The sequence below is a fragment of the Panulirus ornatus genome, chromosome 62, assembly GCF_036320965.1.
Source record: "Panulirus ornatus isolate Po-2019 chromosome 62, ASM3632096v1, whole genome shotgun sequence".
In the NCBI taxonomy this organism is placed as follows: domain Eukaryota; kingdom Metazoa; phylum Arthropoda; class Malacostraca; order Decapoda; family Palinuridae; genus Panulirus; species Panulirus ornatus.
Window position 1 is genome coordinate 2367051 of NC_092285.1, and position 27950 is coordinate 2395000.

The window sequence follows — 27950 nt, forward strand, 5'->3', positions numbered from 1 at the left end:
CACACACACACAGACAGACAGACAGACAGACAGACAGACACACACACACACACACACACACACAGACAGACAGACAGACAGACAGACAGACAGACAGACACACACACACACACACAGACAGACAGACAGACAGACAGACAGACAGACACACACACACACACACACACACAGACAGACAGACAGACAGACAGACACACACACACACACACACCTCCCCCCCAGCATCAGGGGGAGGCAGTCAGCCCCCCTCCCCCGTGTTGTCACCTGTAATGTGACGGGCAAACATTCCAACATGAAGAACTGATGCAGATTAACGTACATCAATACCTGAAATTATAATCCTTTAGGAACGCAGGTACGGCCCTTGAACTGTGGACGGGTGATCAATAATACAGCACCAATACAGTGGACGGGTGATCAATAATACAGAGACAATACAGATGATTACAGAGGAATACAGATAATAACAGACCAATGGATCCTTTCTTAGCTATTAAGGGAAACAGACAAGATCACAAAGACATGTTTCAATTATGATAAAAAATACATATAAATAAACGTTTTCAGTAACGAATTTAGTGTGGGAGTGAATAGGAAAATACAATTGTATGTTACGAAGTGTTTACGTTCGTGATGGTTAAGGGCCAAACACCAACAACACTTGCCCCATTCCTCACCCATATGACATCCAAGGATGGGGGGGCCCCATCCACGTGTGTATAACCCCCTCCCCCGTAGATATGGGGGCCCCATCCAGGTGTGTATAACCCCCTCCCCCGTAGATATGGGGGCCCCATCCACGTGTGTACAACCCCCTCCCCCGTAGATATGGGGGCCCCATCCACGTGTGTATAACCCCCTCCCCCGTAGATATGGGGGCCCCATCCAGGTGTGTATAACCCCCTCCCCCGTAGATATGGGGGCCCCATCCACGTGTGTATAACCCCCTCCCCGTAGATATGGGGGCCCCATCCACGTGTGTATAACCCCCCCTCCCCGGACAGAAACAGGTGATCGGCTAGGTGCGACTGTGGGCTGGGCAGGTAAGGAACCAAGACTCCGGGGAATTTACTGTAACTTTCATATTCCACCACGTCCATATATATGGGTACAGACCCCTACTGTAACGTCCCTGTACCTACATAGTGAATACATGGGGCCCTCAAGCCTTTCTCTGTAACCTGTGTATTTCTCTCCTACCCAATCATACAAGGGTTACAGACCCATCCTGTATTATGCCTGTATTCATGTATTTCATATATAACCCTCTACCATACCTAACAATACATTTTCTTCCATTATCTCGGGTCATGAACTGTAACTCACGCATACAACCTTCACCCTTACAACCTGACCATTATCCACAACCATTCCTAACCATTTTCCACAACTCCATACACCTGACTGCTCCATCTACAACCCTGCCATCCCACACTATACATATATATATATATATATATATATATATATATATATATATATATATATATATATATATTCACCCTGGGGATAGGGGAGAAAGAATACTTGCCACGTATTCCCTGCGTGTCGTAGAAGGCGACTAAAAGGGGAGGGAGCTGAGGGGGGCTGGAAATCCTCCCCTCTCATTTTCTTTTTTTTTTTTTAATTTTCCAAAAGAAGGAACGGTGAAGGGGGCCAAGTGAGGATATTCCCTCAGAGGTCCAGTCCTCTGTTCTTAACGCTACCTCGCTAACGCGGGAAATGGCGAATAGTATGAAAAATATACAAACCTCCAACAGCCAGGATCGAAATAATATTATAATAATAATAACAGTAACTTTACTACTACTACTACTACTACTAATAATAATAATAATAATAATAATAATAATAACAATAATAATAATAATGTCAATAATAATAATAATAATAATAATAATAATAATAATATTCATAATAATAATAATGATAATAATAATAATAATAATAATAATAATAATAATAATAATGATAATAATAATAATAATTATAATAACAATGATAATAATAATGATAATAATAATAATAATAACAATAATAATAATAATAACAATAATAATAATAATAATAATAATAATAATAAACACTTTTAAAGCATCAAACACATCAATTTCAGTCCACCATGCAACATGAGCACACACAACTACACATGAATCATCATAAGGGTTAAAGTTGTCGTTTCTAACATCACTACAACCCACATGACATAGTGCCCACACCATTCCTTATCTCCCACACTAACAGCTTCCCCTGGTAACAATAGTTCAACACCCACAGCTTGGTGCCAGACCCAGCTGTGGGGGTAGAAGACCTCCCAAACCATCGTAAGGTATACGTAAGGTAAGGTAAGGTGCCAGACCCAGCTGTGTGGGGGTAGAAGACCTCCCAAACCATCGTAAGGTATACGTAAGGTAAGGTGCCAGACCCAGCTGTGTGGGGGTAGAAGACCTCCCAAACCATCGTAAGGTATACGTAAGGTAAGGTAAGGTGCCAGACCCAGCTGTGGGGGTAGAAGACCTCCCAAACCATCGTAAGGTATACGTAAGGTAAGGTAAGGTGCCAGACCCAGCTGTGTGGGGGGTAGAAGACCTCCCAAACCATCGTAAGGTATACGTAAGGTAAGGTAAGGTGCCAGACCCAGCTGTGGGGGTAGAAGACCTCCCAAACCATCGTAAGGTATACGTAAGGTAAGGTGCCAGACCCAGCTGTGTGTGGGGGTAGAAGACCTCCCAAACCATCGTAAGGTATACGTAAGGTAAGGTAAGGTGCCAGACCCAGCTGTGGGGGTAGAAGACCTCCCAAACCATCGTAAGGTATACGTAAGGTAAGGTAAGGTGCCAGACCCAGCTGTGTGGGGGGGTAGAAGACCTCCCAAACCATCGTAAGGTATACGTAAGGTAAGGTAAGGTGCCAGACCCAGCTGTGTGGGGGGTAGAAGACCTCCCAAACCATCGTAAGGTATACGTAAGGTAAGGTAAGGTGCCAGACCCAGCTGTGTGGGGGTAGAAGACCTCCCAAACCATCGTAAGGTATACGTAAGGTAAGGTAAGGTGCCAGACCCAGCTGTGTGGGGGTAGAAGACCTCCCAAACCATCGTAAGATAACCATTACATAGTATATCTGTCATACATCTACCTCAGTATCTTTATCTACCTTGGTCACGTCTCACGTAAGCTTATTAAGAGTAAATATTATGACAGGTGACCCTAAATGAGACCACAATGTTTACTAAACACACCCACATTAACACTACACTCCTGTCTGCCCTCACTTACACTTCCCACACTCGCTCCCCTAACACGATAATCCCACCTTACCCTAACCCAAGTTAAGGTAAGGTAAGGTAAGGACACAACAAAAGGCCTTATAATACATAGGTTTGAGAGAGAGAGAGAGAGAGAGAGAGAGAGAGAGAGAGAGAGAGAGAGAGAGAGAGAGAGAGAGAGAGAGAGAAAGACTTTGAGCCGATGGCAAAACTATGAATTATCCGCTGTGGGAAGGAGCAATGAGATTAACCAGGTGCCCCCCCCCATCCAATTGACCAGGTGATCTGGAACAGGAGAGGTGGTTCCCTCCCCCCCACCCAGTTAACCAGGTGCTGTGAAACAGACGTGGCCCGCCTTCCATTTAACCAGGTGCTCTGGAACAGGAGACGTGGTCCCCCCATCCAATTAACCAAGTGTTCTAGAGCAACAGACGTGGTCCCCCATCCAATTAACCAGGTGCTGTGAAACAGACGTGGCCCGCCTTCCATTTAACCAGGTGCTCTGGAAAAGGAGACGTGGTCCCCCCATCCAATTAACCAGGTGCTGTGAAACAGACGTGGTCCCCCCCCCCCCCATCCAATTAACCAGGTGATCTGGAACAGGAGAGGTGGTTCCCTCCCCCCCCCCCCACCCAGTTAACCAGGTGATCTGGAACAGGAGAGGTGGTTCCCTCCCCCCCCCCCACCCAGTTAACCAGGTGATCTGGAACAGGAGACGTGGTCCCCCCATCCAATTAACCAAGTGTTCTAGAGCAACAGACGTGGTCCCCCATCCAATTAACCAGGTGCTGTGAAACAGACGTGGCCCGCCTTCCATTTAACCAGGTGCTCTGGAACAGGAGACGTGGTCCCCCCATCCAATTAACCAGGTGCTGTGAAACAGACGTGGTCCCCCCCCCCCATCCAATTAACCAGGTGCTCTGGAACACGAGACGTGGTCCCCCCATCCAATTAACCAGGTGTTCTAGAGCAACAGACGTGGTCCCCCATCCAATTAACCAGGTGCTGTGAAACAGACGTGGTCCCCCCATCCAATTAACCAGGTGTTCTAGAGCAACAGACGTGGTCCCCCCCATCCAATTAACCAGGTGCTGTGAAACAGACGTGGTCCCCCCCATCCAATTAACCAGGTGCTCTGTAACAGAAGACGTGGTAACACCAGGCTGTGTGGGGGGGGGGGGTAAGACGTCAACCACGTGGACATTCCTAGACAGTGACGTCAGAGCCCTGCTCACCGTACGACCAGACGCGACACGACGCGACGCGACGCGCTGGCTTTCCAGGACGTTCCTCCACAACTGACCTTCCAGGACCTTCCTCCACAACTGGCCTTCCAGGACCTTCCTCCACAACTGGCCTTCCAGGGCCTTCCTCCACAACTGACCTTCCAGGACCTTCCTCCACAACTGACCTTCCAGGACCTTCCCCCACAACTGACCTTCCAGGACCTTCCTCCACAACTGACCTTCCTTCCAGGACCTTCCCCCACAACTGGCCTTCCAGGACCTTCCTCCACAATGGCCTTCCAGAACCTTCCTCCACAACTGACCTTCCTTCCAGGACCTTCCCCCACAACTGGCCTTCCAGGACCTTCCAGGACCTTCCCCCACAACTGGCCTTCCAGGACCTTCCTCCACAACTGGCCTTCCAGGACCTTCCTCCACAACTGGCCTTCCAGGACCTTCCTCCACAACTGACCTTCCAGGACCTTCCTCCACAACTGACCTTCCAGGGCCTTCCTCCACAACTGGCCTTCCTTCCAGGACCTTCCTCCACAACTGGCCTTCCAGGACCTTCCTCCACAACTGGCCTTCCAGGACCTTCCTCCACAACTGGCCTTCCAGGACCTTCCTCCACAACTGGCCTTCCAGGACCTTCCTCCACAACTGACCTTCCAGGACCTTCCTCCACAACTGGCCCTTCCAGGACCTTCCTCCACAACTGACCTTCCAGGACCTTCCTCCACAACTGGCCTTCCAGGACCTTCCTCCACAACTGGCCTTCCAGGACCTTCCTCCACAACTGGCCTTCCTTCCAGGACCTTCCTCCACAACTGGCCTTCCAGGACCTTCCTCCACAACTGGCCTTCCAGGACCTTCCTCCACAACTGGCCTTCCAGGACCTTCCTCCACAACTGGCCTTCCAGGACCTTCCTCCACAACTGGCCTTCCAGGACCTTCCTCCACAACTGGCCTTCCAGGACCTTCCTCCACAACTGGCCTTCCAGGACCTTCCTCCACAACTGGCCTTCCAGGACCTTCCTCCACAACTGGCCTTCCAGGACCTTCCTCCACAACTGGCCTTCCAGGACCTTCCTCCACAACTGGCCTTCCAGGACCTTCCTCCACAACTGGCCTTCCAGGACCTTCCTCCACAACTGGCCTTCCAGGACCTTCCTCCACAACTGGCCTTCCAGGACCTTCCTCCACAACTGGCCTTCCAGGACCTTCCTCCACAACTGGCCTTCCAGGACCTTCCTCCACAACTGGCCTTCCAGGGCCTTCCTCCACAACTGGCCTTCCAGGACCTTCCTCCACAACTGGCCTTCCAGGGCCTTCCTCCACAACTGACCTTCCAGGACCTTCCTCCACAACTGGCCTTCCAGGACCTTCCTCCACAACTGGCCTTCCAGGGACCTTCCTCCACAACTGACCTTCCAGGACCTTCCTCCACAACTGGCCTTCCTTCCAGGACCTTCCTCCACAACTGGCCTTCCAGGACCTTCCTCCACAACTGGCCTTCCAGGACCTTCCTCCACAACTGACCTTCCAGGACCTTCCTCCACAACTGGCCTTCCTTCCAGGACCTTCCTCCACAAGTGGCCTTCCAGGACCTTCCTCCACAACTGACCTTCCAGGACCTTCCTCCACAACTGACCTTCCAGGACCTTCCTCCACAACTGGCCTTCCTTCCAGGACCTTCCTCCACAACTGGCCTTCCAGGACCTTCCTCCACAACTGATCTTCCAGGACGTTCCTCCACAACTGGCCTTCCTTCCAGGACCTTCCTCCACAACTGACCTTCCAGGACCTTCCTCCACAACTGACCTTCCAGGACCTTCCTCCACAACTGACCTTCCAGGACCTTCCTCCACAACTGGCCTTCCAGGACCTTCCTCCACAACTGGCCTTCCTTCCAGGGCCTTCCTCCACAACTGGCCTTCCAGGACCTTCCTCCACAACTGGTTTTCCAGGACCTTCCTCCACAACTGGCTTTCCAGGACCTTCCTCCACAACTGGCCTTCCAGGGCCTTCCTCCACAACTGGCCTTCCAGGACCTTCCTCCACAACTGACCTTCCAGGGCCTTCCTCCACAACTGGCCTTCCAGGACTTTCCTCCACAACTGACCTTCCAGGACCTTCCTCCACAACTGGCCTTCCAGGACCTTCCTCCACAACTGGCCTTCCAGGACCTTCCTCCACAACTGGCCTTCCAGGACCTTCCTCCACAACTGGCCTTCCAGGACCTTCCTCCACAACTGACCTTCCAGGACCTTCCTCCACAACTAGCCTTCCAGGACCTTCCTCCACAACTGACCTTCCAGGACCTTCCTCCACAACTGGCCTTCCAGGGCCTTCCTCCACAACTGGCCTTCCAGGGCCTTCCCCCACAACTGACCTTCCAGGGCCTTCCTCCACAACTGGCCTTCCTGGACCTTCCTCCACAACTGGCCTTCCAGGACCTTCCTCCACAACTGGCCTTCCAGGACCTTCCTCCACAACTGGCCTTCCAGGACCTTCCTCCACAACTGGCCTTCCAGGACCTTCCTCCACAACTGGCCTTCCAGGACCTTCCTCCACAACTGGCCTTCCAGGGCCTTCCTCCACAACTGGCCTTCCAGGACCTTCCTCCACAACTGACCTTCCAGGGCCTTCCTCCACAACTGGCCTTCCAGGACTTTCCTCCACAACTGGCCTTCCAGGACCTTCCTCCACAACTGGCCTTCCAGGGCCTTCCACAATACTACTTTCCAGAGCCCTTTCCTCCAGTACTGGCCTTCCAGACCTCCTCCTAAAAGAGCGCTTCCAGTCCCAGTACACACAGTACTAGCCCTGGAACGTAACCATACAAGGATGTACGTGGTATATCCACCTCGGGAAGCTTATTATACATTTCTTCTCCTGGCGGCCAAAGCTGGAAGCCATGATGAACACCAGGGGCATACTTAGTTCTCCACCAAGACTGGCCAAGATCTTCCACCAAGTAATCCACGGCGGTGTTACCGGACGCAGCCTGCGCGAGGTCATACCGCGAATGAGACGTCGTCTTTTGGCCGAAGCTGTATCACTGAAAGCACACACACACACACACACACACACACACAGTCGTCTAGGGAACGTACTCCGTTTCCCTGCTACTTGAGGTAGCGCAAGCGGTGGTCTGCAGGTGCCTTCACAAAGGTCCCGAGGAACAGGACTGTTTCGTGGTCCCCCGGAAATCATAAGTAAACAACCCACAACTGATTAACGACACAATGGCGCCTCAGTGTATACCATTGTCTGCGCCAACAAGGAATTCCCCTCACTCTCCACTAACGACTTAATCAGTGACCAACCACTTTCTTGAACTCTGTTTACACAACTTATTGAATCCAGAGCAATAAATAAAAGGGGATTTTCCAGCTTGTGTTTTTAATTTTCCAGGTCATGAAACGTGTGTCATCAACAACCTGTATACACACACACACACACACACATATACATACACACACACACACACAAACACACACACACACACACACACACATACACACACACACACACACACACACATACCATGGTCTTCTATGGGTTGGTGGCTGGCGTCGCTGACCATATCATTCACGTGCGGGTCGGCCTCGGTTCGAATCCTGGGGGGGAGGGGAGACAGTCGGCCCACAGCCAATCCCAGGTGTTCATCCTTCTCTCGGGTCCGGTTGATTAGGGTGTGTGTGTGTGTGTGTGTGTGTGTGTGTGTGTGTGTGTACGAGTAAATATATATATATATATATATATATATATATATATATATATATATATATATATATGATATAGACGTTGATATACCGTTGTAGTACAAGTGTTGTGGAAGGTTGTAACAGAGTGGAGGAAACTGGTTGTACCGGCAAAGTTATAATGACCTTAAAGGTTAATTGATGGTTTACACAGTACGGGCAATACGACCGTAACAACAGGATATAGTAACTGTCATGCAAACGCACGCATGTACCCAACCATCATTATAATTAGGGTCAATTAACCTTATAATAACTACCCATTGGGGGGGGGGGGGGTTAACAACCAAATTGCCTTGACACAGGAAGTGTAGGAGGACGAACCACTGTCTCTGTGAATGACACAGGACGACTACTGCTAACGACCGTAGGGCTCATCATGACGTAATAGGTGATTACCGCATGAAACGATCGACCAAGAGAACAAAGGAAGCGACACTTGACGGATATCGCATTGTACAGCGACGGTGGGCAATTGTACACACGCGCGCGAGCGCTCTCTCTGCATGGCTTCACTTACGTGTACTTCCGGGACAGGTGAGGCGAGAGAGAGAGAGAGAGAGAGAGAGAGAGAGAGAGAGAGAGAGAGAGAGAGAGAGAGAGAGAGAGAGAGAGAGAGACCGTCCCACCTCCAACCCCTTTCCCCGGGATCGAACCCTACCCCACCACCCTCACCAACACCAAGAACCTCCTCTTTTCAGGCTATGGAGGGTAGGGGGGGACATCCCCTCTCCCCCTCCCCCGCCAGCCACCGCGTGACCTTACGGGGTCAGAGGTGACCGAGGGTGTAGGGTGGGGGTGAGAGGTCAGGTGAGGGGGGGTTGACCTGGCGTGCACACGCGAACACCCAACGCTGGATCCATTGTGGTCATCTCTAACTAACCCCCAACCCCCCACCCCATGTGAATGTAGGCAACCTCACATATTCGAATATCTATCACACACACACACACACACACACACACACACACAGGCGCGTGTTAGACATATCTGATACACCAAACTGGCTAAAGCAATTTCGTATCAATATTTTAATCTACGAAGTTTGATTTATTATCCAAATCTTAATATATATTCATAGACTGCTTGAGCACGACGGTACGACCCTTGAGCACGACGGTACGACCCTTGAGCACGACGGTACGACCCTTGAGCACGACGGTACGACCCTTGAGCAAGACGGTATACGACCCTTGAGCACGACGGTATACGACCCTTGAGCAAGACGGTATACGACCCTTGAGCACGACGGTATACGACCCTTGAGCACGAAGGTATACGACCCTTGAGCACGACGGTACGACCCTTGAGCACGAAGGTATACGACCCTTGAGCACGACGGTACGATCCTTGAGCACGACGGTACGACCCTTGAGCACGACGGTATACGATCCTTGAGCACGACGGTGCCACCCTTGAGCACGACGGTACGACCCTTGAGCACGACGGTGCGACCCTTGAGCACGACGGTACGACCCTTGAGCACGACGGTGCCACCCTTGAGCACGACGGTACGACCCTTGAGCACGACGGTATACGATCCTTGAGCACGACGGTACGATCCTTGAGCACGACGGTACGACCCTTGAGCACGACGGTACGACCCTTGACCAAGATGTTACGATCCTTGAACACGACGATACGACCCTTGAACACGACAGTACGACCCTTGAACACGACGGTACGACCCTTGACCACGACGATACGACCAATAACAATGACATGACTACAGTATCACCCACACGGACGGCATAACGCATGACGTCACGGACCTTCGGGTGTCATACGACAAGTTATTAACCCATGACACATGACACAGTTCTCGTGTCATGCATGACAGTCACTCGTGCCAGCTGCCACACATCAAGTGGCTGAGGAGATAATGTGACATAGAAGCAACAGCACAAAACACGCGTGTCCTTTAGAAAATGGTGTGTGGAACGTCCTTTAGAAAATGGTGTGTGGAACGTCCTTTAGAAAATGGTGTGTGGAACGTCCTTTAGAAAATGGTGTGTGGAACGTCCTTTAGAAAATGGTTTGTGGAACGTCCTTTAGAAAATGGTGTGTGGAACGTCCTTTAGAAAATGGTGTGTGGAACGTCCTTTAGAAAATGGTTTGTCGAACAACAGACAACACCAAAATGTTGTCTTAAACAACATTAAGGACGAGACAAATATGTATACACATCGAGACTTGAAGACAATATATAATAACACACATGAAATACCATGGAAAGGTGATGTAAACAAGGGATGATGAGATAATAATAATAATAATAATAATAATAATAATAATAATAATAATAATAATAATAACCATAACATTAATAACAGGTTGCATATTTTTCTTCCAAATTTTCTGCCAAAATCTGGAAATACAGCTAAAATACGCAACAATGATTGTGTGATAATGATGAATAAGTTGACCCATTATCTTCACACACAAACAAATAGTTACCCAAGTTAACAACACTTCAACTATTATGGACTTTACGTGTCACACACGTGTGTGGATTACGTCTATAATCATAAGGGGAAGGAAGGAATAATTGTGACATAGAGGCCTTAATCATGTAACAAAGACAAGTGATTCCAAGTTTATATAGAACCTTAGTTGTATAGCCATATATACAGGAAACCAAGTGTGGTATAGTAATCACTGTGTATTGTGAAGGTCACCTCCGTCGGAAAGGCCAATATGACCTTTATATGTCTTTCACAGTGATGACCGAGCCATGGTGCAACATAGGGTTATAATCACAAATGCAACATTTATATGGGAGTATTAAAATGGTGATGTATTTCAATACAGTAGACGTGTGAATACAATCCGGTATACAAGAAGATGTATTTCAATACAGTAGACGTGAATACAATCCAGAATACAAGAAGGTGATGTATTTCAATACAGTAGACGTGTGAATACAATCCGGAATACAAGAAGGTGATGTATTTCAATACAGTATACGCGAAAAGTGACCCGGAATACAATCAAAAATACATTCTTCTGATGTACATTATATCAAAACAAAAGGATATATATATATATATATATATATATATATATATATATATATATATATATATATATATATATATATATATCCCTGGGGATAGGGGAGAAAGAATACTTCCCACGTATTCCCTGCGTGTCGTAGAAGGCGACTAAAAGGGAAGGGAGCGGGGGGCTGGAAATCCTCCCCTCTCATTTTTTTTTTTTTTCAATTTTCCAAAAGAAGGAACAGAGAAGGGGGCCAGGTGAGGATATTCCCTCTAAGGCCCAGTCCTCTGTTCTTAACGCTACCTTGCTAATGCGGGAAATGGTGAATAGTATGAAAAAAAAAAAAAATATATCCTTACATTTCTCTTCAAGAAGACACATTTCCACCTGCACAAGCATAGCATTATGTACATGGTCATATAACACACTTTCACAACTTGGCGACACACAAGCTCTTCTTGGTTCACCAAACTGTTACATACTGCACATGTGCATATATATATATACATATGTGCCATATACATCGTCTGGTACTTGGAACCTCCCAGTGTTTTCCCCTGTGGTTCAGTTTACATGCCACCAAATCAACGCGCACCGGATTCCCAAAATTCAGCCTAGACAATGATTGTATATTTCCCCCAATATTTCCCGTGCCAATCTCTGGTCTTCAGTATCATGTAATTCCCACATTCTGCCCTAGCCTATCATCACCCCCCCCGACGAATGATGAGGGATGGAGGAACTTGAAATTGACTTGAACCACACCACTAACTCATGCTAACTTAGCAACAAGACATTAACTAGTCATATACATCATATAAATAACCAAGCATGAGTAATATACATAGTGTAAGTGTATATGATCTTGGAATTAACCTGTTTTAATATATGAAGATGGGGTTAATATATGAAGACGGAGTTAATATATGAAGACGGAGTTAATATATGAAGATGGAGTTAATATATGAAGATGGAGTTAATATATGAAGATGGGGTTAATATATGAAGACGGAGTTAATATATGAAGACGGAGTTAATATATGAAGACGGAGTTAATATATGAAGACGGAGTTAATATATGAAGACGGAGTTAATATATGAAGACGGAGTTAATATATGAAGATGGAGTTAATATATGAAGATGGGGTTAATATATGAAGATGGAGTTAATATATGAAGACGGAGTTAATATATGAAGACGGAGTTAATATATGAAGATGGAGTTAATATATGAAGACGGAGTTAATATATGAAGACGGAGTTAATATATGAAGATGGAGTTAATATATGAAGACGGAGTTAATATATGAAGACGGAGTTAATATATGAAGATGGAGTTAATATATGAAGACGGAGTTAATATATGAAGACGGAGTTAATATATGAAGACGGAGTTAATATATGAAGATGGAGTTAATATATGAAGACGGAGTTAATATATGAAGACGGAGTTAATATATGAAGATGGAGTTAATATATGAAGACGGAGTTAATATATGAAGACGGAGTTAATATATGAAGACGGAGTTAATATATGAAGACGGAGTTAATATATGAAGACGGAGTTAATATATGAAGACGGAGTTAATATATGAAGATGGGGTTAATATATGAAGACGGAGTTAATATATGAAGACGGAGTTAATATATGAAGACGGAGTTAATATATGAAGACGGAGTTAATATATGAAGATGGAGTTAATATATGAAGACGGAGTTAATATATGAAGACGGAGTTAATATATGAAGACGGAGTTAATATATGAAGACGGAGTTAATATATGAAGACGGAGTTAATATATGAAGACGGAGTTAATATATGAAGACGGAGTTAATATATGAAGACGGAGTTAATATATGAAGACGGAGTTAATATATGAAGATGGAGTTAATATATGAAGATGGAGTTAATATATGAAGACGGAGTTAATATATGAAGACGGAGTTAATATATGAAGATGGAGTTAATATATGAAGACGGAGTTAATATATGAAGACGGAGTTAATATATGAAGACGGAGTTAATATATGAAGACGGAGTTAATATATGAAGACGGAGTTAATATATGAAGATGGAGTTAATATATGAAGACGGAGTTAATATATGAAGATGGAGTTAATATATGAAGACGGAGTTAATATATGAAGACGGAGTTAATATATGAAGATGGAGTTAATATATGAAGATGGAGTTAATATATGAAGATGGAGTTAATATATGAAGATGGAGTTAATATATGAAGATGGAGTTAATATATGAAGATGGAGTTAATATATGAAGATGGAGTTAATATATGAAGACGGAGTTAATATATGAAGATGGAGTTAATATATGAAGATGGAGTTAATATATGAAGATGGAGTTAATATATGAAGATGGAGTTAATATATGAAGATGGAGTTAATATATGAAGATGGAGTTAATATATGAAGATGGAGTTAATATATGAAGATGGAGTTAATATATGAAGATGGAGTTAATATATGAAGATGGAGTTAATATATGAAGATGGAGTTAATATATGAAGATGGAGTTAATATATGAAGATGGAGTTAATATATGAAGATGGAGTTAATATATGAAGATGGAGTTAATATATGAAGATGGAGTTAATATATGAAGATGGAGTTAATATATGAAGACGGAGTTAATATATGAAGATGGAGTTAATATATGAAGATGGAGTTAATATATGAAGATGGAGTTAATATATGAAGATGGAGTTAATATATGAAGATGGAGTTAATATATGAAGATGGAGTTAATATATGAAGATGGAGTTAATATATGAAGATGGAGTTAATATATGAAGATGGAGTTAATATATGAAGATGGAGTTAATATATGAAGATGGAGTTAATATATGAAGATGGAGTTAATATATGAAGATGGAGTTAATATATGAAGATGGGGTTAATATATGAAGATGGAGTTAATATATGAAGATGGAGTTAATATATGAAGATGGAGTTAATATATGAAGATGGAGTTAATATATGAAGATGGAGTTAATATATGAAGATGGAGTTAATATATGAAGATGGAGTTAATATATGAAGATGGAGTTAATATATGAAGATGGAGTTAATATATGAAGATGGAGTTAATATATGAAGATGGAGTTAATATATGAAGACGGAGTTAATATATGAAGACGGAGTTAATATATGAAGATGGAGTTAATATATGAAGATGGAGTTAATATATGAAGATGGAGTTAATATATGAAGATGGGGTTAATATATGAAGATGGAGTTAATATATGAAGATGGAGTTAATATATGAAGATGGAGTTAATATATGAAGATGGAGTTAATATATGAAGATGGAGTTAATATATGAAGATGGAGTTAATATATGAAGATGGAGTTAATATATGAAGATGGAGTTAATATATGAAGATGGAGTTAATATATGAAGATGGAGTTAATATATGAAGATGGAGTTAATATATGAAGATGGAGTTAATATATGAAGACGGAGTTAATATATGAAGATGGAGTTAATATATGAAGATGGAGTTAATATATGAAGATGGAGTTAATATATGAAGATGGAGTTAATATATGAAGATGGAGTTAATATATGAAGATGGAGTTAATATATGAAGATGGAGTTAATATATGAAGATGGAGTTAATATATGAAGATGGAGTTAATATATGAAGATGGAGTTAATATATGAAGATGGAGTTAATATATGAAGATGGAGTTAATATATGAAGATGGAGTTAATATATGAAGATGGAGTTAATATATGAAGATGGAGTTAATATATGAAGATGGAGTTAATATATGAAGACGGAGTTAATATATGAAGACGGAGTTAATATATGAAGACGGAGTTAATATATGAAGACGGAGTTAATATATGAAGACGGAGTTAATATATGAAGATGGAGTTAATATATGAAGATGGAGTTAATATATGAAGATGGAGTTAATATATGAAGACGGAGTTAATATATGAAGACGGAGTTAATATATGAAGATGGAGTTAATATATGAAGACGGAGTTAATATATGAAGACGGAGTTAATATATGAAGATGGGGTTAATATATGAAGACGGAGTTAATATATGAAGACGGAGTTAATATATGAAGATGGAGTTAATATATGAAGACGGAGTTAATATATGAAGATGGAGTTAATATATGAAGACGGAGTTAATATATGAAGATGGAGTTAATATATGAAGATGGAGTTAATATATGAAGACGGAGTTAATATATGAAGATGGAGTTAATATATGAAGACGGAGTTAATATATGAAGATGGAGTTAATATATGAAGACGGAGTTAATATATGAAGACGGAGTTAATATATGAAGATGGAGTTAATATATGAAGACGGAGTTAATATATGAAGATGGAGTTAATATATGAAGACGGAGTTAATATATGAAGATGGAGTTAATATATGAAGACGGAGTTAATATATGAAGATGGAGTTAATATATGAAGACGGAGTTAATATATGAAGATGGAGTTAATATATGAAGACGGAGTTAATATATGAAGACGGAGTTAATATATGAAGATGGAGTTAATATATGAAGATGGAGTTAATATATGAAGATGGAGTTAATATATGAAGATGGAGTTAATATATGAAGACGGAGTTAATATATGAAGATGGAGTTAATATATGAAGACGGAGTTAATATATGAAGACGGAGTTAATATATGAAGACGGAGTTAATATATGAAGATGGAGTTAATATATGAAGACGGAGTTAATATATGAAGATGGAGTTAATATATGAAGATGGAGTTAATATATGAAGACGGAGTTAATATATGAAGACGGAGTTAATATATGAAGACGGAGTTAATATATGAAGACGGAGTTAATATATGAAGACGGAGTTAATATATGAAGATGGAGTTAATATATGAAGACGGAGTTAATATATGAAGACGGAGTTAATATATGAAGATGGAGTTAATATATGAAGACGGAGTTAATATATGAAGACGGAGTTAATATATGAAGACGGAGTTAATATATGAAGATGGAGTTAATATATGAAGATGGAGTTAATATATGAAGATGGAGTTAATATATGAAGATGGAGTTAATATATGAAGACGGAGTTAATATATGAAGATGGGGTTAATATATGAAGACGGAGTTAATATATGAAGACGGAGTTAATATATGAAGATGGAGTTAATATATGAAGATGGAGTTAATATATGAAGACGGGGTTAAAAGATTTTCCTATAGGCTTACAACCCAAAACAACCAATTTTTTCAAATCAAAATCCCTTTCATTTCGTAGTTTCATTTAAAACCTATCCTTAGCCAGGTATCTATTTCACCAACCAACCCCCGAGGGGTGGATGAACAGCTGAGTTGACTGTGGGCCGACCGACGCAACTAGGATTCGAACCCATACCCTCGACCTGACGGCCGGGAACGCTGGTGATCGATCCACTACGACCAAAATTATGGCAATCTTCTTCGAGGCGGAAGAAGGAGTAACAGTTACGGTACGTGTTGTAAACACAACCTCACCAATCAATTTACAACGCATGTTGTAAATCGTCTAAAGAAAACGGAACGTTGTCTTAATAACAAATAATAATAACTTGATTATCCAGTCCCGTATGGACGACCTTACTTGGGCCCATTCTAAACCCTTCCACACCCGAGTTGTAGGGGGGGGGGGGGGGGGGGGGGGGGGGGGGGGGGGGGGGGGGGGGGGGGGGGGGGGGGGGGGGGGGGGGGGGGGGGGGGGGGGGGGGGGGGGGGGGGGGGGGGGGGGGGGGGGGGGGGGGGGGGGGGGGGGGGGGGGGGGGGGGGGGGGGGGGGGGGGGGGGGGGGGGGGGGGGGGGGGGGGGGGGGGGGGGGGGGGGGGGGGGGGGGGGGGGGGGGGGGGGGGGGGGGGGGGGGGGGGGGGGGGGGGGGGGGGGGGGGGGGGGGGGGGGGGGGGGGGGGGGGGGGGGGGGGGGGGGGGGGGGGGGGGGGGGGGGGGGGGGGGGGGGGGGGGGGGGGGGGGAGGGGGGGGGGGGCGGGGGGGGGGAGAGGATGAAATGGTGGGCGGGGAAGGAATCAAGTGGCGTGACAATGACTTGCGGGGGTTTCATGTAGACTGAACGCCATAGGGTGCCCACAAAGAACTATATGTGGGGCGGGAGGGTGGGGGCAGGAGTGGAGCGGGGGGGCAGGGGGAGGGAAGGGTAGGAATTAATGAAATATGGAAGACAACTTCAGTGAGTGGGTTGCAAATTGATGATGAGGAGTGGAGGATGAAGAACTGATGAATGACATAGAGCGGTATGAGATGCAAGAAATGGGTAGCCAGACAACAAAAAACACAAACGCTGCTATACCACAGCCATCAATGCCAGACCTGCTATACCACAGTCATCAATGCCACGCCTGCTATACCACAGTCATCAATGCCAGACCTGCTATACCACAGCCATCAATGCCACGCCTGCTATACCACAGCCATCAATGCCAGACCCTGCTATACCACAGCCATCAATGCCACGCCTGCTATACCACAGCCATCAATGCAACGCCTGCTATACCACAGCCATCAATGCCGGACCTGCTATACCACAGCCATCAATGACACGGCTGCTATACCACAGCCATCAATGACAGGCCTGCTATACCACAGCCATCAATGACACGCCTGCTATACCACAGCCATCAATGACACGCCTGCTATACCACAGCCATCAATGAAACGCCTACTATACCACAGCCATCGATGACACGCCTGCTATACCACAGCCATCAATGACACGCCTGCTATACCACAGCCATCAATGACAGGCCTGCTATACCACAGCCATCAATGCCAGACCTGCTATACCACAGCCATCAATGACACGCCTGCTATACCACAGCCATCAATGACACGCCTGCTATACCACAGTCATCAATGACACGCCTGCTATGCCACAGCCATCAATAACACGGCTGCTATACCACAGCCATCAATGACACGCCTGCTATACCACAGCCATCAATGACACGCCTGCTATACCACAGCCATCAATGACAGGCCTGCTATACCAAAGCCATCAATGACGCGCCTGCTATACCACAGCCATCAATGACATGCCTGCTATACCACAGCCATCAATGACAGGCCTGCTATACCACAGCCATCAATGACACGCCTGCTATACCACAGCCATCAATAACACGGCTGCTATACAACAGCCATCAATGACAGGCCTGCTATACCAAAGCCATCAATGCCAGACCTGCTATACCACAGCCATCAATGACACGGCTGCTATACCACAGCCATCAATGCCAGACCTGCTATACCACAGCCATCAATGCCACGCCTGCTATACCACAGCCATCAATGACACGCCTGCTATACCACAGTCATCAATAACACGCCTGCTATACCACAGCCATCAATGACACGCCTGCTATACCACAGCCATCAATGACACGCCTGCTATACCACAGCCATCAATGATACGCCTGCTATACCACAGCCATCAATGACAGGCCTGCTATACCACAGCCATCAATGACAGGCCTGCTATACCAGAGCTATCAATGACACACCTGTTATACCACAGCTATCAATGACACACCTGCTATACCACAGCCATCAATGCCAGACCTGCTGTACCACAGCCATCAATGCCAGACCTGCTATACCACAGCCATCAATGCCAGACCTGCTGTACCACGGTCATCAATGCCATACCTGCTATACCACAGCCATCAATGCCAGACCTGCTGTACCACAGTCATCAATGCCAGACCTGCTATACCACAGCCATCAATGCCAGACCTGCTGTACCACAGTCATCAATGCCAGACCTGCTGTACCACAGCCATCAATGCCAGACCTGCTGTACCACAGCCATCAATGCCAGACCTGCTATACCACAGCCATCAATGCCAGACCTGACCACAATACAGGTAATCAATACCGGGCATTGGACAGAACCCAGGAAATTTAAATGCTCACAAAACCATTGAAAAAAAAAAATTGGAGAAAAATTACTTTGCCAAACTGATAACGAGGGTAAGTAGGTAGAATGTTTGGGTTTAATGATCCTGGGCCTCAAACAACAAGACACCGGTTGGTAAACACAGATACAACCCTGTTTATAACTCGTGTGTAAACAAGACACTTAAGTGTGGTGTACTGTATTGACATACATGTGTAGGACGCGACACAAGAGAAATGACTACAATTATGATCCCTTTTTCTTCGAAGAACATTACCTTGTTCCATTCCTTGTCTCTCATCTCTCCCTCCCCCTACAACGTTGCTGTATATATATATATATATATATATATATATATATATATATATATATATATATATATATATATGTGTGTGGGTCTGGTTTACAGCCACCTGCGAAGCTCTTCAATTAAATTCCTTTCTCAATACTAACTTCTAGGATAACTCGCGACAGCTAATACTGGAAAACATGTTACTGCCCCGACCACATCAGTTAATATAAAGAACAAAATATATATATATGGCATTAGGTAATACAACCCTGACAACACATATATGAGGCAAAGACGTTTTTAAACATTTAACAACATGACAAGTTACAATTTTAATTCTCCTACTTGACTGATGACAGAAATACCACAGGTCTGTAATGAACACGTAGCAATGGCCTCTCTACACTGGGTGGGGACTTCCACACACGCCCAGTGTAAAAGGAAAAAATAGAAAATAATATCTTACGAAAGTTATATGTTGTGATAGTGGGGAGGGTTGTGAAGATCAGGGAAGACGTGGGGAGGGTTGTGAAGATCAGGGAAGACGTGGGGAGGGTTGTGAAGATCAGGGAAGACGTGAGGAGGGTTGTGAAGATCAGGGAAGACGTGGGGAGGGTTGTGAAGATCAGGGAAGACGTGGGGAGGGTTGTGAAGATCAGGGAAGACGTGGGGAGGGTTGTGAAGATCAGGGAAGACGTGGGGAGGGTTGTGAAGATCAGGGAAGACGTGGGGAGGGTTGTGAAGATCAGGGAAGACGTGAGGTGAAAGGGCAGGTTAAGACGGTGTGAGACATGAACACCACCTTCGTAAACTTGACCCAACCTTACAACTTCTACAACAGCATGTCTACCACGATTATAAATCGACATTTAACAACATAACAGCGTTAATTATGGCTGGGGACCGCGTGGAGCCACGACACAGCTCGGGGAGGAGGGAGGGAGGATGTGCGGCGACGCGACCAGCCACCGTGTGTGTCGTCTGTTTGTTTATGTTTTTTGGCAGCTGGCACGAAGCTATCAGGGGCGTGTCTGAGACCCCCCCAACCCCCCCCCCACACCACCACGTCAGCCACACTAGAATCTTGAACAAGTCTTGACTACTACGTGACGTCTTCCATGGCCTCCAGCAATGTCAACAAACATCATTTTCATAAACTTTTTAACGTTTATTGACCCCCACGTCGCACATCTTCCCTACCCTTCACAACCCCTCACAACAACAACGTGCACAACCCTAATTGTTTACCATGTGAAGTTACCCCACACTAAACCCTCATAAAACTTCGTCCGTTTCAGTACAATCTAAAGTGAAGTTAATGGCCACCATTACAACCCAATGGTGAATGACATGGCGACTGCCCTGTGTGTGTGTGTGTGTGTCAAGCATGACTCACAGCTTTCTAGCTAAGGAGCGACCATGCCCCACCACTCACTACCCCACCAACCCACTCACCACCACTCACCCACCACCCACCACTCACCCACCACCACTTACAAAATGATTTTCTCGCCAGGATATGTGGTCATATTAGCCGGAAGTGATTCAGTGGCAGCCACACACAATGAATATTATGTCAAACAGGAAACAGATGTTACCCTCAAATTACATATTCACAGCCATTCGTAAAAAAAATATATATATCAATACAGCCAATTTCCTATATAAACTGCTATAGGGTTGTTAAGGAACAAGGGCATCTCTGGCTTAACTGCTAAACAACCCATCCTTGACCACATAACCAGGCACCTGCCACTACTTGACCATTTCCTGCAGCCACTATGATGATATGATCACATCCACCATCACCAATTGCTCCTCTTAATTCACCACTGTAATTACCCCTGGATTACCGTCATCACTTATTATAACTAATGATTAGAGAATACAACCCGACACACACACACACGCACCTGCAACTCTTACACTGTCATAAACTTAATCATGTTTTTCACATCATTAATAGCCTTTGTGTTTGAATGAAAGCTGAAGTACATATAAATCAGGAAGCGATCTCCATCATACTCTACCTACTGCTCATACACTTCCCATTTTTGTTGACAAAATTATTGGTAACTATTTCTTTTTAAGTCATATTGGAAGTCGTAAATACAAATCGTGTATGAACAGTAATTACCATAATGGTCCATCAATTAATCAATATATATATATATATATATATATATATATATATATATATATATATATATATATGATGTATCATTGATATCTTAACTGTCAATATATCTAGAGTTATAAGAAGTATATATGTTCAATATACACCATCTTTTTTTCATGGATGAGTTTGAAACACCGTAATCCCTCTGTACTTTCCATTTAGCTTTGAAAGACTTCTGTCTACATACTCGTGGCTTCTTAAAACCTTATTTTGACGCCAGACATCATCACAACAGGAGGTAAACAACCCATCAACACACAACAACCACGGTGTATGTGACCACCCACCCATCAATTAACCACTGAAGCACAGCAGTGGTTCGACACCTGGCCACGCCCCGCTTACTCCAAGCTAAACTGCTCTTGTGATTACAACACACTTAATTCCTAGTCGGTCCAGTTCGTAATCTCATCTTATGAGTGGTTAATTGGACAAGAGGTAATGCGAATTCAATTGATAATAAATCAAATTACCTACAACCTACCTTTCTATAAACGCTTGAGTTATAGATTTAAAATATAGACACGCAAACCGCTCTTCCCTCCACCTCCCCTCCACCCCATATTTTTTTTTTTTAATACCATGATGACATAAATATACACTGGCACTCTGCAATCACCATGGTAACTACCAAACCAGCAGTTCCAAACGAGTGCAAACATTAAGAACGATGGTCAACATGAAGGGAGCCAGTTTGAGGAATTTTACCAGACGCAAAAACCTTATCACTGGGGCTCATTCAGTCAAACTTGATCCACGAAATGAAAATATAAATACATGCAGAATATCTGCCTCCATCATCTACTATCTACTTTTCTTAAACTATATATATCTACACCACCTACTACTTTAAGCCTGAATGTTTTCAACCGATAAACATGCCAAAAAAAGGCTATATATATATATATATATATATATATATATATATATATATATATATATATATATATATATATTATATATTGCAACCTTGGTTGCACATGCAACAAACATGAAACTTGATGAATGCAGAGTTCATAATTGTGGCGCCAATTATCAACATTATGAACCAACTACTCACTACCACCATTATGAACCAGCTACTCACTACCACCATTACCAACCAGCTACTCACTACCACCATTACCAACCAGCTACTCACTACCACCATTACCAGCCAGCTACTCACTACCACCATTATGAACCAGCTACTCACTACCACCATTACCAACCAGCTACTCACTACCACCATTATGAACCAGCTACTCACTACCACCATTATGAACCAGCTACTCACTACCACCATTATCAACCAGCTACTCACTACCACCATTACCAACCAGCTACTCACTACCACCATTACCAACCAGCTACTCACTACCAACATTATGAACCAGCTACTCACTACCACCATTATCAACCAGCTACTCACTACCACCATTACCAACCAGCTACTCACTACCACCATTACCAACCAGCTACTCACTACCAACATTATGAACCAGCTACTCACTACCACCATTTCTAAGATACTAAGCAGGGTTGTCCACTCACCATTACGGTCGTTGTTGGTAATAGTGACCCAGAAGTCGATCGTCTTCTCGGGTCCCAGTTCTTCGTAGTCCCACTTCTTTTTGATCCTGACAGCCCCGTTATTGTCAACTTCCACCCATGGGTTATCATCACGTATCTTAAATGTTTCCCACTGAATCTCCTTCTCCAACTGGAACACGACTTTGCCTTCAACGGCGCCATCGGCCTCGGAAAACACCAGTTCCTTGGTGTGGCGAAGTTGACCTCGCTTGACCCTCTTCTTGGCACTACGTTTCGACATGGCGTGCTCTGGGTAGGCGTCAAAATCAATGTCGTTGCTTTCGCCCGTGAAGAGGGAATCGCTAGGGTAGCGGAACTCGATGTGCGCTTTGGCCAGGGCGTCGGAGTAGAGTGTGGGTTTACGCTTGTCGAAGGCCTCCAACTCCAACTCGTAGACCATGGTCTCTGGAGGTTCGATCAACATGATTTCTCCAGTCTGGGGTATGATAGTGAAGATGTTGGACGGGTAGGCCAAGCGATAGACGACCTTGTCTCCATCCCCGTCGTGTGCCGTCACACGACCGATCTTGTCGAACCTGGACACGTTCAGCGGCACGAAGAAGTAGAACATGTTCTGCGTGAACACCGGCGCGTGGTCGTTCATGTCCAAGACATGGACGTTGATCCTGGCTTCTGCCATGTCCATCCCTTCCTTGTCGAAGGCTCGCAACACCAGCTTATACAAGTCCTGGGCCTCGCGATCCAACGCCTTCCTGGTCACAACGGCAGGCATACCACCGACATGGTGAAGGGCAAAGACAGAATGGCCACCAGTAAGTTCGTACTTCAAATCCTCCTCGCCCATAGCCTCCAGTTCGTCAAGCCCTTGGAGTTCCGTGCCAGCGGGCAGGTTTTCGTACACAGTAGCATCGTACTCCGACTTGAGAAAGCGAAGCATCGTCTGGTGATCTTTCACAGCTACTTTGATGACATAGACCCGAGTGTCGCCACTGGAGTAGGTGGTGGAAACCCTCAAAGTCACTACGTGGCCCAGCAGCGGGGCCAGCTTAGACACAGTCATAATGTCTCCATTATCCAGCACGGCGAAATAATCTGAGTATTCACTATCCATCAGTTTATCAACGGTTTGGTCATCTTTTAATCTGATCTTGTGTACAATATGCGCGGGGGCCACGTCGTGTGGGATGGCCACACGATACACCACTTCGGACATCATCTCACCACTTACACACATGATGGCCAGTGTAGCCACCATGGCCACACCCACACGACCTAACAACACACTGCGAGGCCACATTGTACCAACCATGGTCAACACTTCACTCCACAAAACGTCCACGCACCAACACACCACTTCATAGCCGGCAACACTCTGAAACACAAGGAGAAACACATCAATATATTACCTCAACACTAATAACCTACATATCTTTAAAAAATACTTCAATATATGAACTAAAATGTATACGAAATGATTACAACCATTACAATAGTACTCTGTATTAACGTAGCTCTTTTGAACTTGACTGTAATGTCCATCACAATGTAAATTAGTTATCAAAAAAGGTAAAAGATTTGTATAATAAACTCCCTAAATTTGTTCCTCCACTGCAAAATGCATTCAAAATATATATATAAAAAAAACCGTTTCACCGCGGTGAAACAAGGCTAGGGTAAAAAAAAAATAATAGTAGTTAGTTTAGCCTGTAATACCTATTTCTAAAATGAGCGCAAGTGGTGTAGGATGTGCCCCATCACCGCTTCCATGTACCATTTCTTTCCAACATGGGTCAAAACATGACACCACCAGACATGTCTGCATTAATGTGTAGTGAGGTAAGCCAGGGGGTTAGTTAGAGCTCACACGTGATCCTCTGTTCTTGGCAGACATATAAATATAAGAATGTACCTGCCATTCCCACCCGTGCTCGACGGAAAGGGTCAACAAAAGATGCACCATTTAAACCCGTGTCCTCATGGTTTGCACACCATCATACCCGCGGGGGGGGGGTCAGGTTGTAACTCGTGGCCTTCATAACTTTCAGCAGTTACTTCAGAGAGGCCAATGGTGTGTGTGTGTGTGTACCCCTTTATAACTCCACCGTGTGTGTGTGTGTGTGTGTGTGTGTGTGTCCCCCTCTCCCCCCCACCACCGCACGGTGACAACCACACCAGGTACAGACCCTCACACACTTCCCCCCTCACCACCCACCCACCTCACTTCCACCGATGTTTTGACCTCTCGTTCACCTATTTCGCGGCTCAAACCTCAATCCATCACTTATAACATGTCCGCCACGACTTCGTCTTTCATTCCACACCCATCTGTAACGTAGGAGACTCACTTACCACAAATTATCTCGACTAAGCCGAGAGCGTCTCACAACACCCGACCACTACACACAGCCATGACCGTTTGAAGCCCACTGGCTGTTCGTCTCACGCGTCACCCTCCCGACACAGCGCAGGTGCACAATACATTCATCTAATTTCACGCTAAACACCACTACACGTTCGAGTTCTAGGCACGAATCTATTTCTAAATGACGTTCGATTTTTCTTCTATCGCGTGGTGACTTGAGACCAAGCATTGGGCATCCACGAAGCGCGAGGAAATAATGATAAGATAAAATAAGAAAATCGCATCGATTGTTGCCATTGCGCATGTGCCAAGTGTGCGCAAGAGAACTCATTGACTGATTTTTCTGTGGCCCTTACAGACAGATTTACATACCAATGAAGTTTACATTAAGACATACATCAATAGAAAATGACAAATAATGAGAAGAAATCAAAACAAGCCACGAAGAGAGCGAAGATACGAATAACTTCAATTTCGGGGAGGGTTGTCGGCGAGTGGAAGAGCTACTATGGAGGTGTGGGAGAAGATGGGAGGAAGGAGGGTGAACTTTTGGGGGGGAGGCAGGGAGGCTGAGACCCTGGCAGCACCCGGATCAAAGACCTGGCGGGCACCTGCTGCACCTCACCCGTTTTCTTTTACAAGTTATTTCATTCCTTTCTCCTCTGTCGTCCCGTCAGACAGTCAAACAACCCTCCGCTTGTTCTCTCATTTTACAGACAGTTCTTCACTAAATCCAGTCCACAAATCGATAGACAAACTCTTAAGACAAATTTTAAATGATGAGTGTTGATTGCAAGCCTCGCTTACATTTAAATATAAAGAAATAACGCCATTAAACGTGAAAAATAAAAGAGGTGTGTTACCATCACATATTCCCAGAGGACTACTGTAACAACATGGTACGTGGGAGAGGTTTATTGACCCTGTCTCCCATCTATACTCATATATTCTATATTTACCTCATTAATTCAAAGAAGAAACTCACATAGAGCGACACTTAACTGTGCATTCGACCCCAACCCCAATACATGAACTACCTATTGAAGTATTTACATCCTGAATCACCTAACAACATGCGAGTGGTTTAGTGAACATGGGAGGTGGGGTCACAGCTGACCCCACCCTCTACCACTATCATATAATATAGTTTAGTATCTAATCATAACTACCATCAAAGACGTAATTAAATTTGTATTTACGCATTGTGTTGGTTGGGTAATAGTGAATATGACGGAACCATATCTTAAAATGTCTTTTAAAATCATTTAAAACATGAATTTGTATCTCGTCTTATATCATATATTATTATAAAAAATAATATTGACAACACCTTATTTTCCTACATAAAACAATTTTTCATAACTTTAATTTATAGTTAATAATGCAATGATTAATACATATAAACTTAGTTCCTCTATAACATACTTTCTTCAGATATGTATATTACGAATTTAGGAAATTATTGTCCTCCAGCAGATAACCTGGTCATAGACCATCAGGTCTGGTGTTATCTGTCCTTCCCATGTACTGTCCTCCAGCAGATAACCTGGTCATAGACCATCAGGTCTTGTGTTATCTGTCCTTCCCATGTACTGTCCTCCAGCAGATAACCTGGTCATAGACCATCAGGTCTTGTGTTATCTGTCCTTCCCATGTACTGTCCTCCAGCAGATAACCTGGTCATAGACCATCAGGTCTTGTGTTATCTGTCCTTCCCATGTACTGTCCTCCAGCAGATAACCTGGTCATAGACCATCAGGTCTTGTGTTATCTGTCCTTCCCATGTACTGTCCTCCAGCAGATAACCTGGTCATAGACCATCAGGTCTTGTGTTATCTGTCCTTCCCATGTACTGTCCTCCAGCAGATAACCTGGTCATAGACCATCAGGTCTTGTGTTATCTGTCCTTCCCATGTACTGTCCTCCAGCAGATAACCTGGTCATAGACCATCAGGTCTTGTGTTATCTGTCCTTCCCATGTACTGTCCTCCAGCAGATAACCTGGTCATAGACCATCAGCTCTAGTGTTATCTGTCCTTCCTATGTACTGTCCTCCAGCAGATAACCTGGTCATAGACCATCAGGTCTTGTGTTATCTGTCCTTCCCATGTACTGTCCTCCAGCAGATAACCTGGTCATAGACCATCAGGTCTTGTGTTATCTGTCCTTCCCATGTACTGTCCTCCAGCAGATAACCTGGTCATAGACCATCAGGTCTTGTGTTATCTGTCCTTCCCATGTAGAGTCCTCCAGCAGATAACCTGGTCATAGACCATCAGGTCTTGTGTTATCTGTCCTTCCCATGTACTGTCCTCCAGCAGATAACCTGGTCATAGACCATCAGGTCTTGTGTTATCTGTCCTTCCCATGTACTGTCCTC

The 27950-nt window shown here is 44.6% G+C and overlaps 1 protein-coding gene across 8 annotated transcripts in view; it reads right to left on the reverse strand.

Annotated features, from left to right (window-relative positions):
• The window catches only part of CadN (neural cadherin), a 722349-nt gene that overhangs the window by 640589 nt on the left and 53810 nt on the right, over positions 1-27950 (reverse strand). For 5 of the 8 annotated variants that reach the window (XM_071656102.1, XM_071656105.1, XM_071656101.1 and 2 more), the window contains exons 1-2: positions 25118-25271; positions 23209-24580 (exon numbers count right to left, since the gene is read on the reverse strand). In XM_071656102.1, coding sequence (XP_071512203.1) covers positions 23209-24580; positions 25118-25168 — 1423 coding nt within the window. In that variant the 5' untranslated portion in view covers positions 25169-25271. Of the gene's footprint in view, positions 1-23208; positions 24581-25117; positions 25273-25557; positions 25715-27950 lie in introns of those variants that run through there. The other 3 variants (XM_071656108.1, XM_071656106.1, XM_071656109.1) reach the window with 3 other exon arrangements.